General features: G+C 40.8%; 1 protein-coding gene across 1 annotated transcript in view; it reads right to left on the reverse strand.

The window, feature by feature from the left end:
- Positions 1 to 15,932, reverse strand: part of LOC104168936 (cadherin-4-like) — a 16,778-nt gene extending 846 nt beyond the window's left edge. Inside the window, exons 1-2 of the mRNA XM_009709710.1 lie at positions 15,713 to 15,932; positions 124 to 300 (exon numbers count right to left, since the gene is read on the reverse strand). Coding sequence (XP_009708012.1) covers positions 124 to 300; positions 15,713 to 15,853 — 318 coding nt within the window. The 5' untranslated portion in view covers positions 15,854 to 15,932. The remainder of the gene's footprint in view (positions 1 to 123; positions 301 to 15,712) is intronic.
- Positions 15,933 to 17,929: the final 1,997 nt, after the last annotated feature.

The raw sequence follows: 17,929 nt of genomic DNA on the forward strand, positions 1-17,929 counted from the left end.
AGAGCCTGTGCTTCAAACCAGACCTCCCATGCCATGAGCTTGGACCACACCTACCACTTCACTAGACCCACTGCAAGATTACCATTATTTCTGTCACTATTTCAGTCTCTTTTTTTAACTTACCCGAACCAGCTGCTGTGGAAAGGGTCCCCTGGAGTTTTCTGGCACGTTGATCGGTGGGATGACCCAGTCTCGCTTTTGCCGCCGCAGGCCATTAGCACTGTGATGCTGGCGCCACGGGAGCAGAGTATCGCTTTGCTGCTGCGCCAGTTCTCCAGGCACGGTCTTCCTTCCTTTTGGCTGTTTTACAAACAAGAAAGCAAAACCAGTTAGCTTCTTCCTCGCTTCTTAGGACTTCTCCCAACAGCGGTGCTTTCCTGCGTGCAAATGGTCACACGTAACTGTGAAAATTATTGTTATTAACATCATGTATTTCTGCATCACAAAGACACAATATGCTTTACCAGCAACTCCGCTGCCACTTCATTTTCACAACTATATGGAGCTGTCACTCTCAAATCAAGATGCCTCCCAGAATATATTGTCTTCATTACAGCAGCTGCAGGGAGATTTAGCAGCACATTGGAGTAAAGAAGTTTCTGCACACTTCTAATAAATGTAACCGACCAGAACACAAAAAAAGGGAGAGAACTCCTTTACAGCCTATGTCACAGGCCCAGTTTGATAGTACGGACCTACCCTGCTCCTTGGCATTAGCAGGGTTACAGTAACCTGCAGTCTGTGGTTCTGCAGATGTACCCTGCCAAACCAAGCAAACCACAAACAGAGGGAGAATCAGGTCCACAGCTGCAAAGGTGAATTAGTTCAACTTCTTAGTGCTTCACGACAAATGACCTTTTTTATAAGAGCTGGGTTTTGAACAAAAATCCCAAATACGCATCTCCCCACACAGCCTGGGAAGTGTAACACATCTCAGTACACAATTTTCATTACTTCGGGTGCCTTTGAATCCTTCTTTGTGACTTTTTTTTTTAAACAACAGATTCTGCCGATGGCATACTGTGGTGTTGGACACATTGAAATGCTGTGGCAAAAAAATGGAAATGGTGGGACCATGGTTTGGACTTAAAGTGTCTGGTTCATTATTAGAAAATTTCTGCGTTATAGAATGATGAATCAATGAAATGTAGATTTGGAGAGGTTCTTCAGAGGTTACCCAGTCCCAATACTTAAATATTCTGGGGCCTTCTACGATTCCTGGTGTCACTTCTGGGAAGTCTGCAGAAAAGATAACTAATAAAGACAAGCTTTTTTTCACCATATGGTGACCTGCACTCCCATCAGAAAATATTTAAACTTTCATAAATCAGAAAGACTGCAAGCCACATTCTCTTCATTTGAGGTAAGATACAGTGGGAATACTATTCTCTGAATTTCAGAATTTTCAGCTGTTTTTCTCCAAAAAAACTCCACCCAAAACCTGATGCCTCAAAACCCAAGAACGTTGTTGGAAGAACCATCAATGTATTTTCCGAAGCCCCTACAATTTTAAGCCATGCTCACCTTTTGTCTTACTCCAAATGTACAAACTCAAACACCCTACAAACGTTTGCAAGCAGTTATCAGTAGGCACTGATTTCAGTGGGCGTCAGTGCTTCAGGGTTTATAGTTTGATGTAAATCCATCTATTAGCACATTTCAATTCTTGATCTGGAAGGGCAACGAGGAAGGCAGTCACCTCAAAACTATATAGCATATGAAAACTAAACAGTATACGGAACTGAGTGGTGGCTTCAAAGCTGTGTGGACCTTCTGGATGCCAGGAGTTGGGCATAGCAGCAAGGAGGCCATTCTCACAGCTTGATCGTGGCTCCAATCTATGTTACCTGTGGAGGGCAGACATCCACTGGCTGTAATGGTTGGAAGCATTTGTGCAAAAATGCAGCTATTTTTACTGCAAACCTTAAAAATGAGCCAGTTCCAGAGCTGAATTTTTAGAGAACAAATACAGTCTTTTTCAGACACACACATAGCCCCATTTCTCAAACCCTCTCTCGTGCTAACTCATGCCACCAAGGTGACTGCTGTTTCGTGTTTGCTTGAATGCTGTTTCGTACACCTTCAACAAGCATCGTCACTAAGCTGCTGCAAGATCAGTACATCACTGTTCAATATTTAGATGTTGTCCTAAAAATACTCACTTAAGTGTGTAATGAACAAAGAAACAGCATCATGATGCGTCAGTGGGAGACTTTCTCAGGATATCCAGGATATTGGTAGGTACTGTGGAGCTCATCCTTCCTATGGGATGCAATACGCCATATCCAACAGAGTTTTAATCTAAAAAGGGTTTTATCACTGGAAAGGTATCTTTTCTGAACACTAATGAAAACAATGTTATCTAAAGAAGATACCCAGAAATTAATGTCAACATGAAATAGGACTACCAGACATGAGCTACAGAAAAGTGGATATCCCCTTTTTTTTTGTAATTGGCTTGCAATTCCCAAATGGGGATCCTTTGAAAGCAGGTATTTGGATCAGTTTATATAATTGGCAAGTAAGCATGGGGACAGATTATGAAAGGATGGTCAAATAATTTGTGCTCTGCTGAATTTACACAGTGGAATGAGCCTGAACTAAAGACAGACTTGAGAATTAACAGGAATCCCAAAGCTCCATGTATACTGAAATAATTAGTGTCAGCTCAGCAATGCAGTATCAGCCTTTTTAGTCTTTGTGAAATATTTGCTGGCAGGTGACTAGACAGTGACTAGCTTGCTTGTCACTCTTGATGATGTTTTCCTACTTTAGAATAAATCATCAACATGATTCTGAATTTGGTACGTAGAATTTCAAAAGTGTCTTGCAACAATATTTTTTTTAAACAGCAGCTCCTTTTTATCTTCATTTGTTGACAATGCATTCTCATGACCTTAATTTCTCTGGTGTTTAAATACATTGTACATGTTTTCTGCTGTTTAAAAGCTGTGAGACAAATGCAGTAACAAAGTCTGGTGAGCATAAATGCCAGAACTATTCAGATCTCTGACTGAAACATCCAAGAACATCTCTGGAATAACAGCAACGACTAACCGCGAGCCCCAGAAAACTCTCCTGTACTTTCAAGTTTGCAAGGATCTAAAGTTCAACTCAAAAGCAGAATGTGGCACCAAATTAAATTAATTATAAAATACCAATTCCAACTCTGTTTTTGCTGAATAACAGTTTTCACTGAGATAACAACTTCTCCTTCTCTCACGGTCTTACTGGCCATATGCTTTCCAGAATCTCAGGCAGACATTTTCAACAGATAAAATATTCCTCTACCTTTTGTAGTGTCATCAGAACACAATCTGTCCATAGCCCTTCTCATAAACAAATCAAGCACCTCTAGTGCTACTGCTTTCGGGTGGTTTCCCTCCCATTGCTTTTGTGAGGTGCCATCACCCTCTTACATATGGCACAAGGACGATGGGCATTCGCAGCAAGAGAGAAGCCAGCCCCTGTAACGCATGCCCAGTGGAAAATTAAATCCACTCTCCATTCTGAAAATTGCACGGTGACATTTATAACTAGTTACAACCGGATCAAACACCAAACATGGAACACATGAGCATGGTCTTTGACAATACACAGACAATTATGAGGCTATAAAATAGTCAGATAATTCAGTAATTATGCCTGTCTATTACTTTAGGACATTGATAAGCTAGAGAAATATAGCTGAACCAAACCAGATGAAAACCTTCAAGTTCAAGGAGAAAAAGTGATTACAAACTGTGGGATGAAGAAAAACAACGGGAAAAAAGACCATGCTGGGATGTAAATTTGGATTCAGTATGATCTAATGCCTTAGTATTCATCTTAGGGCAGAATTTTTTAGAGCTTGCTAATGAAGCAATGCAAAGTGTGCCATACTAGCTGTATTATTTAAAGCCCACGTTCTGCAAACCTGGGATCAACACTTTGCCCTGAGTTGTCCAGTGTCTCTTCCAACGGGCTTGTGACCCATAACTGTGACATGTGAACGCACAACCCCAGTGTGCGCAAATCATAATGCAGCCATTGCATCTTCTGCTAATAAAATGCTTCTTTCTCTGAAAAGTGCAACTACAGTATTTGTTGTGAGCAGCTACTGGACAGGGGAAGAGTCTCTCAGAGACCGTCCTCCCTGAGTTTGATCAGGAAGTCACACTGATGAGCTGAGGACTACCTGCAGTGGACTGTGGCAGAATCTACCCTACAATTCCCCTTGCCACTTTGGGTTTTTTTCTGGGCTATCAGTTAAAGTCAATTAAAAACATACTGAAGCCAACTGGAAACCTGTCACTGAGATGATAGGTCAAAGCTCTCAGAAAGCAATGTGAGGTTGAAGGAGGCGCAGTCTCATCTTTAAGGATTGTGCAAAGATCTTTCTTCTCAAAGGTTGCTCCACAGTTGCTGTAGGGCTTTCTTGAAGTCCATGCCAGTAACTTCAATAGCATCTTACAGGAGCAATCTGCAGTCCCTTTTCAGTCTGGCTCTGCGTTTAATGATGGTGAATACAACCTGCTGCATTCAGAAGAGGACACGTAGCTAAACCCCTAGGGACTGTCAGATTTTAAAACCAAACAGATTTAGGAAACCATACTCCAAACTGGTGAGGTTGTATGGTGCTCCAATGAACTCCACTTATACCATGGCATTGGGAGCTCAGGGAGAGTCCTTGTCTGCATTTAGTGATGGCAATAGAAAGTAGAGTTGGAATAGCCATCTAGCTAGTCTGCAAGCTCCTGCTGGTGTTAGTCCGTGGCTCGTCAGCCTTTCATTTGTTGGGAGACTCGGACTAAACTCAACCCCTACTCACAAAAGAGGTCGAAAAATAATTCACTGAAAGAATAGGACACGTGGGATCCCTATAGCCCCTCAAGCCCTATCCTGCTTGCGAAAAGAAGGCTGTGAACCACTGACTTTTCACTAGTCCGCAAATAAAACCAGTGAGTGTGAAGAAATACCAGCTTTCACCTTCCGCTACACTTAGCAGTAGCCAGTCTCGCCAGCTGGCACGTCTCCCCTCCTAGCCAACCTGCCTTTGATATCCGTCAGCCTCTGGCTACAGAGACATCTGGAAGTTATTATCCAGCAGAGCGTATCACAAACCCATTTACATAATATAATATCATATTTTGTGTTCCTGCTTAGCTGAACATTTTGGATCACTCTAATGTTTGGGTAAATAAGCCACCATTCTCTGCATATAAATAACAGTGCGTCTCAGGGTACGTTTGTTGGAGATTATTAATTTTACAGGGCTCAACCCGCAAACCAAAATGCTCTAGATTCAGCACTAAAATATATTATTCTTGCACTTGGAATAAAAAGTACTTGCAATTGGAGGAGAGGTAATAAGACTTTTATTTCCCAAGTATCAATATTATTTATGATTTAACCTGTGTTTTATTTATACGCCAGTCTTATTATTTTCATAAGATCTTTAACACTTTGCACTAGACATTTTTCAGAAAATAAACATTACTTGGTTTGCTTTGTTTCTAGTGTCACTCCTAGGGTTTAACTGAGGCACCATGTTTTTAATATATTTTTACCAATACAAGGGGATACAAAGCCACCTTTAGTCCATTGCTCAAACATATTTCCCTTCACCTCCTGTACCAATACGCATTTTGAAAACTGGTACCATTTTCTACCAAGGAAAAAATTCCATTTAAAAATATTTCATCTGAAGCATTTTTGCTTGTTTCCATGGTAGCTGCAGAAAGGACAGGAGAAAATTATATTTACCAAACAGAAAATAAGACAATGAAAATATAGCTTAGTTCTTTAACAAAGGGAACATGAGAGTGCTGCAAAATAAACTTTTGCATGACTTCTGTTCTAAGGAGACAACATTTTGCTGACATCAGGGACGGCAGTGGAGGATGAATGAGCCCTTTTTTCCCAAAATGCACCATTTCCCCAGTTTTTGATCTTTAGCAGAGAGAGATATTTCATTTTGTGTTCTCATACAGTATAATGAAAGGGTTGCAGAACAAACAGCGAATTTATTTATTTAAGGGTAATTGATTCTTTTTTATTCAGGTCATTGCTGAATTTGCCAAAGTTGGAGACAGGAAAAAATTAGTTTTAAGAAGATCAGACTTTTTATTTTAGACTTTCGTTTATTCCAGTCATTCTACGTGAAGGTATTCTTTAGGAACTGCACAGGTCAGGAATCCATCATCTGTTTTTCTCCTTATCCACCTTCTAGAAATCTGTTATGACTATCTATATTACCTCTATTTACTAATAGTTGTAAGCTGTGGTAAATTTAATCAAAGACAGCTTCACGTCATGTCCCATTACCATCACGGCATAAATTGCCATTCGTGAATGATTTGTGTCAAAGTGCTCTGAAAACTTGTGTTTTAGCAGCAAGATGTTCCAATGTGCACAGTTCTTCAGCAGGGGCATTAAATTAATGTGTTTGCAGAGAAGCCACTAATTGACAATGAGACGTGATTTTGGCAGTAGACTTCCACTTTAAAGATAATGAACAGTGTTCAGATACAGAAAAGAACCTCATCTGCTTCTAAAACTATACTCGTAATTTCTGGTATAAACAGGAATAGAGGGAACCAATCCTGACAGGTTATTTCAAGTGCCAAAACAAGCTGTTTGATCATCACGACTTACAAAAGCAAACAGTAGAATCTCAGTGTTTGTGACCTTTATCAAATCTGGTTACATACAGTCAGGAATGTTATGTTTGGTTGGGAACTCATTAAACAAAATTACCTCTCCATTTATAGAAACCATACAAGTACAGTAAAAAACATTTTAATTAAATCAGCTAGTTAAGCAAAAATTCATTACTTTCTTCTTTTTTTTTTTTTATCGGCTAGCAGTGGGGCTGCATAGAGCAGTTCACATTAGAGTCAATTAGTAAGAAAAATTGTCAGATTTGGCAAGTGCATGAGCTTCCAGAACACATCAGCTGACAGGGAAGAAAAAGTTTGAGCAAAATCTAACAGAGTTACTGCCCCCAGAGGAGGAGAATGAGCCACGTAAAATGCACACACATGCATCAGCCATGGCACACAGCCCTCTCTCCCAAGGAGTCTGTGTCAAAGCTGAGCAACTGCCTGTATGTGCACTGTTCCTTGATAGCTGAAAAATGAGGCATGCATGCAAATTGAAGGTTGTTAGGTATCTGGCTGGCTTTGCAGGCTTTGGAAAATTTTATCCGATGTAACTAATAAAATGTGATCAGTGTGACTGAGGAATCAAAATGTTCCTTAGCATTGTAGGGCTGCAAAGCAAGAAAAAAGCTGAAGAATAACAGGTATAACCAGGGAATTCTTAAATAGGGAGAACACAATGCTCTGGCTTTTAAGTCAGGCAGGAGAAGATCCTTTCTTTACAAAAGATGCAGCAGGACCCTTAGTGGGCAACTGTGATTAAATGCCAAGTTAAGTCTGGACTCCAGAGAAGAGACACCCACTAGCTCTGGGCATAACCCACAAGGTTGCCACAGAAGACTTATTTAAAAAAACAAATACAATTTATTGATCAGAAAACCTAACAAGGTTAGTGGCCCAGATAATGACCTTGTAGACACAGACTACAGCTAACATGCAAGCTCGCCCCTTGAGCCAGAACATGGCTTTTCAGGTGGCTGCTGACCAGGTGGATCCCCCACTGGGACAGAAGATGCTGATTTCCCAGTACAATTTAATTGAAATTAAGAAATCACCTGAAATCACTCACACCTTCTGTTTGCCTAAACAACTGGTAACTTATCACCATTTTAAGTTGAAATCTGGTAAGTCAACAAAGCACTTCAGTACGCTTTGTTTTTGTACTAGCAGAATAAGAACATCTGCAGGCCATGCACGCTCACATTCATTACTGAGCAGACATGAAATGCGAAAGGCAACTCTAAGGTGAGGGAAGTTTCAGCTGGGGTGGAGAGGCAGAGCTATGTCGAAACTTATTCTGTGGTACCACAATGCTCTGATGATTAGAACTATCTCCTGGACTGCACACTGCTTTCAAGATTTCAAATGATGCTCTTCCTCTTCCATTCTCTGCAATAATCACATACCAAAGCAGGTCCATAATAAATCCATCTGCCTTTGATGGAAACTTTTATGGTTCCCACAGGTTTCAAGCACCTGTGATACTCTTCTTGTCACTGTCAGGCTCTGAATATTGCAAGAGCCTTCAATGAACAGAAGAAGATGACATCATCCACAAAGCACAGCTCTAAATGTACTTTTTTTTTTTCTCATTTTAAGGCTTGAACATCTTATCCCAACATGAAAAGTTCTGACGAGGCTGTTTCTTTGTAAAGCTCCCCACATCAACTTGACCTTTTCACTTTCCCTTTGTAAGATCTAATCTCACAGTGCTTCTTAGGTAGGATTGTTTAAGAAACATCTAAATTACTGTTGTACTCTACCTTCTAGTGTTTACAAAAAGACACTTCTATCTTCAAGTTAATGTCATTCTCATAATTGGAAGAAGCCATACACAATGGCTTCAGAACGACAAGTACTTCTCAAGAGCATGGCTATTAAATTACAAACTACTACACACTTGTTACCTGTTCAGATGCCTATAGGACAGGAATAAAGGTGGTAGATCTCATCATGTACTATACAGTAAAAACCGTTACTGCAGCTTGGTATTACCTCTCATTCTGCACATATCTTGTTGAGAAAAACCTATGAAGTATCTGGGAGAGCAAGCTCAGTTCTTCCACCCAGACAAAACTTCTAACAAATAATTTGAAAAATTGTTCCAAAACACATTTCTTTTGCTTCTAGAACTCAGCCTACTACAGTTGTTCTTCATCACAGAAAGAAGCCGGAGTAAATCTACCTCTTCACAAGCCTGTGAAAAATTTTAATCTCATTTTAGTTTTCTAAAGCCATGAGGTTCAAAAGATACATGAATTAAAATAATCACAATGAATTAAATGTAACAGTATTACTTCTCTTCATAACATTTGCAAGTAAAAGGATCACAAAATATTTAAGAGATCACAAGCACGACTGCTACTTTAGCACAAAGTAATTCATTCTGGTACTTCTCCCCAGTGCTAGCATGCGAGTTTCCCCTTTCAAGTTATCCTTCGGTTATTTCAAGAGGCTCTTGAGAAAAGGCTGTTCTTTTATCCCCCCCAATTCTGGAGCATACCTAAGCAAACGCTTAATTCTGAACATGTGAACACATTCAATTTATCTCCATTTGGATGATGAAATTTAAGCATGTGTTTAAATGCTTTGCTGGATGGAGACAGTGTTTGAAATCCCACTCCTCACTGGTGCTAATGACAACCTGCTCAGTCCACCCTGCCATGCTGGACCCCCAGCCTGCCTGGCTCTCCTCGCTCCTCTGGCCAGCAGTACCAAGGGGTCAGAACATGATGCAGCTGCACTACCACGAACCATGTCCAGCCAGCAAGGACCTGGCCTCCAGAGGCTGGGAGGAATCGAAGCCGTTCTTCACTCTGAGCTTGTAACTACCAAGCTGTCTCAGCTCGCTGGGCTAAAGAAAAGATAGGTGTACACTCACAGCCCCTTAAAAAAGGTTTATTTTAATGGATGTGCCTGCATGAAGCAATTTTTGTCTCTACTCAAACTCATGTTTACATGCAACTGTCAACGAATTACCACAGCAACGAAGGTTCTTTAAGGAAATTCAGTCCAAAATATTTTTTGGAAGTGGCAATCAGACTTTAGTAGTTAACAACAAAGAATGTGAAACCGGAGGTCACAGGCTTTGATCTGGCAAGGGCAAGGCGTACATCACAGGCAGGCAGCATGCAGCAGTCCAAGAGTTTTGTTTTATCAAAAAAACCTTATTTCCGTGTAGGCAGTTCAATCCTTAGGGCTTCTTTTTGTTTGAAGGAAGACAGATCTGGAGTGAATTTCACTTACGGATGATCTTTCTAGTACAGCTTTGAGCCTGACCCTTGGTAAGATGCTGACTATTTAAGAACTAAATGCAGCAAGTGCAGCACTCGGAAACTTCCCATAGTGGGCTGATTTTCCAGGGCAATGAGCACCTGTATGTCATATTTCATCTCGGCTTCAGTGCAAGGCAATGTGATTCAACACACCTGAAAATCAGGCCAAGTAAGTTCACGTGTTTTCACAAACATCACTTTCATCTCATGCGACGATTAAGTGCTAGATGTTCAAATTCACTTAAGCATGAGGTGAGACAAGGTCACCTGATGCATCTTCATTAGACTTCCACAATTAACATGAGCAGTCCCATTAGTGCAATTCTATGATATTAATTTATTAGTCATCCACTTTCTCATCTTTTCCACTGATCTGATTTGTTAAAACCTCAAACAACATCTCATAAGTTACCTAAAGAAAACAGAAATCTCTCTATCTAGCCTCATTGACTGTGGTCAGTCAAGGCCTTGTTTCACCGATGAGGATACAGAAATAAAAGTGATGCCGGCTGCCATTTTACTGGACTCAGTTACTGCCTTTGATCCCCTTCAGAGGCAGTCAAATAGGACAGCCCTGGAATAATGACCCAGTACTTAAAATGTGCATAAATATGGCCAGAAAAAGGCAGGATAACAAATACAGTCTCATTTCTTCAGCCCCTCTCTAGGGATACCACAGTATGATGGGGCAAACTCCATCACCCTGATGCCATCTATAGTATCTCATCCCAATGAAGGGGAAGGAAGGAAAGGGAGCAAATGCAGCGGCCCTTTTTCCCCGTTTCTTCCAGGCGTACCCACTTGAGAGCATGAGGAAGACCAGGAGCACTGGAAATACAACTCCCACTCATGCTGTCATTTTCTTCCATCAAGGGAAGGCTACAATTTCATTGCTCCCAGGCTTCGTGCAGAGCATCCTGGCTAGCACAATAACCAAGGTCATAAACAAGATCAGTGCTGAATAAGCCTTTCCTTGCCCAGAGACCTTTGTATTTGTGATCAGTAATAAAAGGCTGTACTGGAATTTAAAATCTCAGTCAGGTAAAATGCCAGAGATGATTATTTAAAGGCTTTAAATAAAAAAAATACCTCTGGCTGTAAGAATCAGCTTTTCACATTGATATCGTATCGCTGTGGACTCATACCTGAGTTATGAAAGAAGCCAAAAATAACATGAGACATAATAAAACACAAGCTGAGTTTAAGCAAGGATCGATTTCTGACAGTAGTTCTCAATGTTTTAAGCACTAGCTGCACACCCATATATTTGCAAGATTTTAATTGCACAATTCCCAGTGATTTAACATTGCAAAAATTTACATACTTCCATGCTCAGATTTTGAGAAGCTAAGACAATGAGAAACTTAGGTTGACATAAACAGGATTCAAAGAAAATAGTTGTGGGTTTTTTTGTTCTAAAATAAGTCACTGGCTGCACATGACTGGCATCCTACATGTACTGAATATATCCTGTATCTCACTTTTGCTGTGAATTCCTTTCTATGCTGTATTTCTATGATCCTGATTTTAACGCATGAGATGAGGACTACAGAAAAATAGATAAACAAATAAAGAAGAGAATTTTCCAGACATGCCTTAACATGCTTAGACACATACAAGCACTGAAAAATAAAGAAAAGATCAATATGAAGGAGTGGACAAGAACTTCAGATGGGACACGCCAACACAGGGAATGGAGGACGCTGATTAGCAAGGAGTGATGAGGAGGAGCTTGGACTGTGCAGACACAGAAGGTAGTGTGGGAAGTGAAGCACAAATGGCTATATATCTATCCATGTACTCAGGAAGATTTAGGTTTCTGCAACTAAGAAACAGGACACTCTGAAGACTGAAGTCTTCAGCAATGTCACTGTTCACAAACGTAATTTTTAGACTTTTGGTTGAATCGATATCCAATTGTTAGAAATAATAGCATGCCCTCTTAGAAAAGAAGACATTGCACTGCTAGTTCCAGATAAGTAAAGCCTGGCTTTACTTTGTCTTCTTCTGGAGCGTTAACCCACTCAAGTTTATCTTTCACAAATGCTGACACAAGCCACAAGGACTTTATATCATTTCATAAAAAACTTCTTTTCTTTTTTTCTCTTCTTCTTTCCAAATTATACCCACAGGTCCGATTGATACTTTCAATTGCAACAACAGGCAGCCAGACAAGAACAGTACAAGAAACTTTATCTTAAGTATTTATTGTTATGCTAGAATATCACTCAGTTTCCTCTGGGGTAATTCGGCACTCCTGTGGGAAATATGTGACCTCATTTGCATTTTCTAATTGAATTGCTATCAGGTTTCCTGCAAGACTGAACAAAAAAAAGTTCCTAGAGTCACTAACATCATTTGTATTAACCAGAAAAAAGTTTATGTTCAAGCATTTATTGGGGAGGAGGGGAAAACGTATGCTTCATGTATCATAAAATAAATGTAAAAAATATTTACCTTCTTTGCTGTCATTTCATCCTACTAGCATTAAACTTTAATGTAGTAGTTAAAATTCTTTCATTACAGTGGTTATCAGTGAAAATTTGCAGATTTGCCCAGGTTATTCGTTCATCTAAAGCAATTAGCACATTTATAAGGCCAATGCTATGAAGGAGGGGAAACTGTCATTGTATTGGATCACTCACCATTAAAATGTCAGCTTGCACCAAGAGTAATGGCACAGCTGTGGGATCTCAGGTGCAGGCACAGACACCAAAACCTCTGATTTTGCAATGAAAGCACATGAGGGGACAACTATCATGACAGAAGCCCATCCTGAACTCATCTGCCACCCTGAAAGCATGCTGGCCACCATGTAATGTGCTGACCCAGCACATTACGCAGATTTCCAGTCTTACATATTGTGATGATAAAGGATCACAAACCCAAAGGATCATGTATTGAGCAATTTATTCTCTGCGCCCTCCTGGGAAGCAGACCACTGCCTCCATTTTGCAGGCAGGCTACAGAAGACTGGGTTTGCTCCCCCCAGAACTCACCAGGAGTTTGCAACAGAGCAGGGACCCTCATGACGTCAATTAGTATCCCAACAATGTTGACTTCTCCTATAGCACTTATTATGTATTAACCTCCATAATAAACCAAATGTCTAATAATGAGCATTTCAGGAGGGCTATTCATGTTTTGATGAAGCTTTAATCCATGGATAATTGTGAACTAAATTCTAAGTTATCCTTTCAGAGGTGAATCAGAGGGGAGGCAAGCTTCCCGTCCTGCAGTGGGGCTGACCCAAGCTGAGGGCCATCAGTCATGAAGAAGCCTACAGAAACGGAGAAGAGAGGCGAGCAAGGCAAAAGGACTTGTTTGTGCTGTAGGTGCCAGCAAACAGAGGTGCAGTAAGGCACATTTTATGCCAATTATTCTTAATGTCTGGGAACTGTTCAGCATTTTCACAAAATCAGTCACAAATTTACAAAGTACAACGGAAATGGATGTATGCGTCAGAACAGAGTCGATCTTTCTGCCTCCCTCATGTCACCCTCTCCTTTCTCTCCTGTATTTGCTGTCTCCATATTCTGAATATAACACAACAGTCTGAAATGTCTTTAAAAAAATTATGTAGTTCTGCTTGAGTCATATTATATTATACAAAACAAAATGTGAAATCTGTTTCCAGTAAAAGGCATGAAATGTAGTATATTAGGGTCATGGCCTGAAACACATTGAACTGGATATTGTTAGGTTTTGGTTCTTTTTTTTAAACATAAACACTAGTATTTTTTAAAATAATCTCATAATCATATTTATTTTTTTTAGTAAACAAAGGATTATTTCGCTTGCAAAAGCACAAGCATTTAAATAAAACACAAGTTGGACGCCTGCTATAGGGACCCACAATAAAACTGCTTATGACCTTGTCACTAGTCTTGTTTTCCATATTTTTCCAGCCTCAAACTACACACTAATAAGGCTTTTAGAAAGGAGGGATATGAATTTTAAAAAGCTTAGCGCTCTCTGTTTTGAACCAGAGTTCAGCTTACATTAACATTAGATGAATTTCCAACCAAATATTTTACTAAAACAGAAATGTGTGCTTATTCAGTTTTCTTTCTGCTACACTGAGAAGAAATTTAAAGCAGTATATAAGACATCTTACTTTGTTCCTTCAATATTTAATTACTTTTTAGAAGGAAGCAGTATTTCTTTAGTTAGAAAATGGCAAATACAATTGACATAACATACAGGGCTTAATTCTATCTTGCACAAGCCAGAGCCTTACTGAAGAGCAACGGCAGCGTATTTACACGACTCTAAGCCATGCAAAACCTCAGGGGTCAGCCACTGGGCAACTGAGAGCTTTAAGTCTTTCCAAATCTTTTCCTTCTTGTCCCACACATGGCAAAAATTCTCTCAAATGGCGCAGACGCACATGGTGGCCTTCTGACAATACAGCACAGAAAGTCTCTCCCTCTTTCCCCACTCCTTCCCTGCCCTGCCCTCTCTGCCCAAGCATGGCAGAATAGAGGAAAGGAGAGGCCAGTCTTGCTGTTTTGACAATTACCGTGGTGCACTAATTCAGACTACTGCCACGGCCATGTGTGCTCCCCAGGACACACACCTTCATCCTTGCTCTCCAGGTCTTCAAGCAATAAATAAGGCTCTTCAACCAATTTCATGCCAAATCCTGCTTAAATGTAACCGCCCAACCATCACAGAATTGGGTTTTCTGAGCAGGTGCCAGACAATGTAACTGCATTTACTCAGTGTAGTACAGGATCTTCAGCCCAGACTAACACTGAAAAGAAAGGAGGAGAAAAGGAAAAGGTGAACTGCTGCTGCCAAAGATGATATGGAAGAGGTGGGACAGAGACAGCTACTCAAGGAGCAGATCAGAAGAAATGTGTTTTCATGGAGCAGTCCCCAGTTACAGTGGCACTGTGCAGCCCACTGCTGCATTTAACTGAAGCAATACTGCTCTCATATCGCTGGGCAGGGACAGGCCCTTCCTGCTTTTCAGCTACATGTATAAAACTAAAAAAAAAAAGCAAGCATCTGCAACTTTCTGTCTGAAATACTGAACAGTCCTGGTTTTTTACTTTTCAGCTGTAGGGAAGGGAAGATGCTGGCATTGAGCAGAGGGGACGTTTGCCACTGCGATGTCACGTTGTGCTTCGTTGCCCCGCTGGCCCGCTCTGTGTGTGAGCATATGTCCCTTATCAGGCAGCAGCAATGCTCCCTGTCCTTGCTGCATCGGAAGGGAACAAGCCCAAATCTGCTCTCTGGAAGCCCCCCATGGAGCTGCAGGGCCACGCAGAAGGCTCGCCGAGAGAAAGGAATCCCTGCGAAACCCAGGGAGACATCTTAGAAGCACAGCAGCAGCAGCTAGTGCACCACTCCAGGACTACATTGCCACAAACGAAATCTGAACTTAACCTTGTATTTCTCAAGAAGATGGTTCACTTTGACTCTGGAGACAGGGAGGTACCCTTCATTTGCAGGTTTTATTTCAAGTCAAGAGAGAGTATTAACAGTGAGATGCAAACACAAAGTATATAACCTGCAGTATATAACAGAGCCAAGCAGTCACGCAAAAATACAAAAGTATGAACTTAAAGAACACTTCCCTCACTGGTGACCTTAAAGCATTTCAGTCAGAGAGGTCCAAGGATCACTTGCAAGAAATTCGATGCTGCTCATGGTATCTTCTCCCTGGACACTTAGGAAGCACAGACCAGGCAACACAAACCATCCGATGTTGCACGTAACTTTTAAAGGTTTGGGGAACACAGGCAAAGGAAGAATGAAATAAGAAAAAGAGCTTTGAAAACTTCTTACCTTGTGTCCATTGTGCTGCGACTTCTCTGCCACCAGAAACCTGACAATCGCCTCCCATCTGCCCAGGGTCTGGGGATCCCATGCAGTCACCACCAGGATCAGCTGCTTCGAGGGCATTTGCAGCTGGTGGGCAGCGTACATGGTCCCATCCGCTCTCACCTTGAAGTCCAGGCTGTTGGTTTCATATCGAACTCCCTTGTTACCGGCACAGTTATTAAATTTTACTAGAACAGAACGTAAGAAATGGAAGAAACGTGTGAGATTGGCGTGATAAGGAAAGCAATCAAATATAACTTTCAGACATTTAATTTTCACTGATGTCTTCTGTATCTCTAATAACCATCAAGGAAATGATTTAACTGTTTCTTCGACCTTTCCAGAGTGCTCTTGTGCTTTATCTCCATTCCCCAGGGAAGAAGTTGTAAGCCATTTTTAAAGTATTTGATACAGTTTCATTAGATCTCAAACACAGCTGTTCCCCATTTCTACAAGTGGATTTCTCCCTTGTCGCCATTATCTTTTAAATTCGACTGGAGTCTATTACCCACACTGTGGGTATTTTTTTGCACAAAATGTTCTCCATTTCCCTAACCTTTCAATAACCTACTTACCAGATAGCCTATTTGCACATTCTTAACTGAAATTCAAAAGCCCATAACAATTCCATTATCAGAAATACAAAACCAAAAAAATTAAACAAGGAAAAAAAATTTAAACCATTTTGCAGAACGCATCCACTGCTGGAACCAGACCCCCCCCCAACCACAGCTGCAATCCCACCCTGGCCGACTCCTCCTCACGTCACAGCTACTGCAAAGAGGAACTGTAAAACTTCGCTTCACAAACCACGACGTGTCATTTAAAAGCATACACTGTCAGATCAAAGCTCCCCAGTTGCTGATATTTTTATTTTTGGCATTTTTTGGTCAAATTCTTTCACAGTCTAGTTTGAAAACTAATTTTATTGGCATTATGAAACATGTCACATACATTAGGCTGGAAAAAACCCAAACTATTATATGACAAAATTGACAAATCTGATAGAAATTGAACCTGCAGCTAATCACATAGGAAACAAACCACTTTCTGCCATTCGAGTAATCCACAGGGTGGAACACACATGTGGTGAAGGAAAACATATTATACCCATAAAAACATCTCAAGTGAGTGAGAATGGATATACAGCTTTCTAGCTAGGATCGTTACATGGGTTCTCATGCTGTGGCTTCTGAGTGCTTAGCAGCGATGCTCCTAGCCTGCCCCGAGGTAAGGAAAACCTGCTAGTCCAAGTCCGATGCAGCTTCAGCAGGCATTTAATTTTTGTACAAGAAAAGCTAGGTCAGACAAATCCTACCCAGACTGGCTGTGGTGGGAGGAGAAAGGATGCAGTGGCAATCCAGGCAAGAAGAGCTCCTGGGCCAGTTTTACCCCAATCGTCCCCTTCCCCCCATATCACAGCTGTCTGCTTCTGCAGTGCTGCTTTGAGCTGAACCAGGGACTAATCTGGATTTCAACAAAAATATCCAAGGGATGGCACAGGCAAAAGCAAAAAGCAGCCAGGAAACTGCTCACCTAGTCCTGCTGCCAAAGCCCCCGGTACCATCACAGTATGGAGAAATGAGAAGCAGACTGTAGTGGAGGAAGGGAAAACGCATCCCCTCCTTCACCAAACTGCACCTCTCAATAACTAGGGTGCTGTGATCATGTTGTAACTATACATCTTAGAAAGGTTTTCCAGGCTACACATTTATTTAGACCACATTTGTACATTTCTATGTGCGTGTGGTAGGAACTGTTACCTAACACTGCAGTAATTATTGGGCACAAACAGCAAATGTCACACATTGATTTATAAAAAAGAAGATGCATAAAGTTATCTAGCATATAAAAAAACCTGTGGATAATGCTTTCAAGCAATTTCATTGTCATAGACTACCTCATTAAATCTTGTTTAATCTGGAACCCAGGAATAACAAAAATCCCCCAGATTTGTTTCAGAAAGTGGGGGTTTGCCCATCCTTACTTTTCACTACAGCTCAGACTGCAGCAAATAACCTCCACGCCTATCTCATCCGATATGCTCTAGTCAAGACATTTGTGACCAGTTATCTCTGCTTTCTATCTGCAGAAGCATAACAAATGTTTTTCAGTGTAACAGGAAGTACGGTCTTCTGCATTATTCCAAGTCTAAATGAAACTTTGGACACAATTTTTAAA

This window comes from Cariama cristata, unplaced genomic scaffold (assembly GCF_000690535.1).
Source record: "Cariama cristata isolate BGI_N322 unplaced genomic scaffold, ASM69053v1 scaffold44041, whole genome shotgun sequence".
NCBI lineage: Eukaryota > Metazoa > Chordata > Aves > Cariamiformes > Cariamidae > Cariama > Cariama cristata.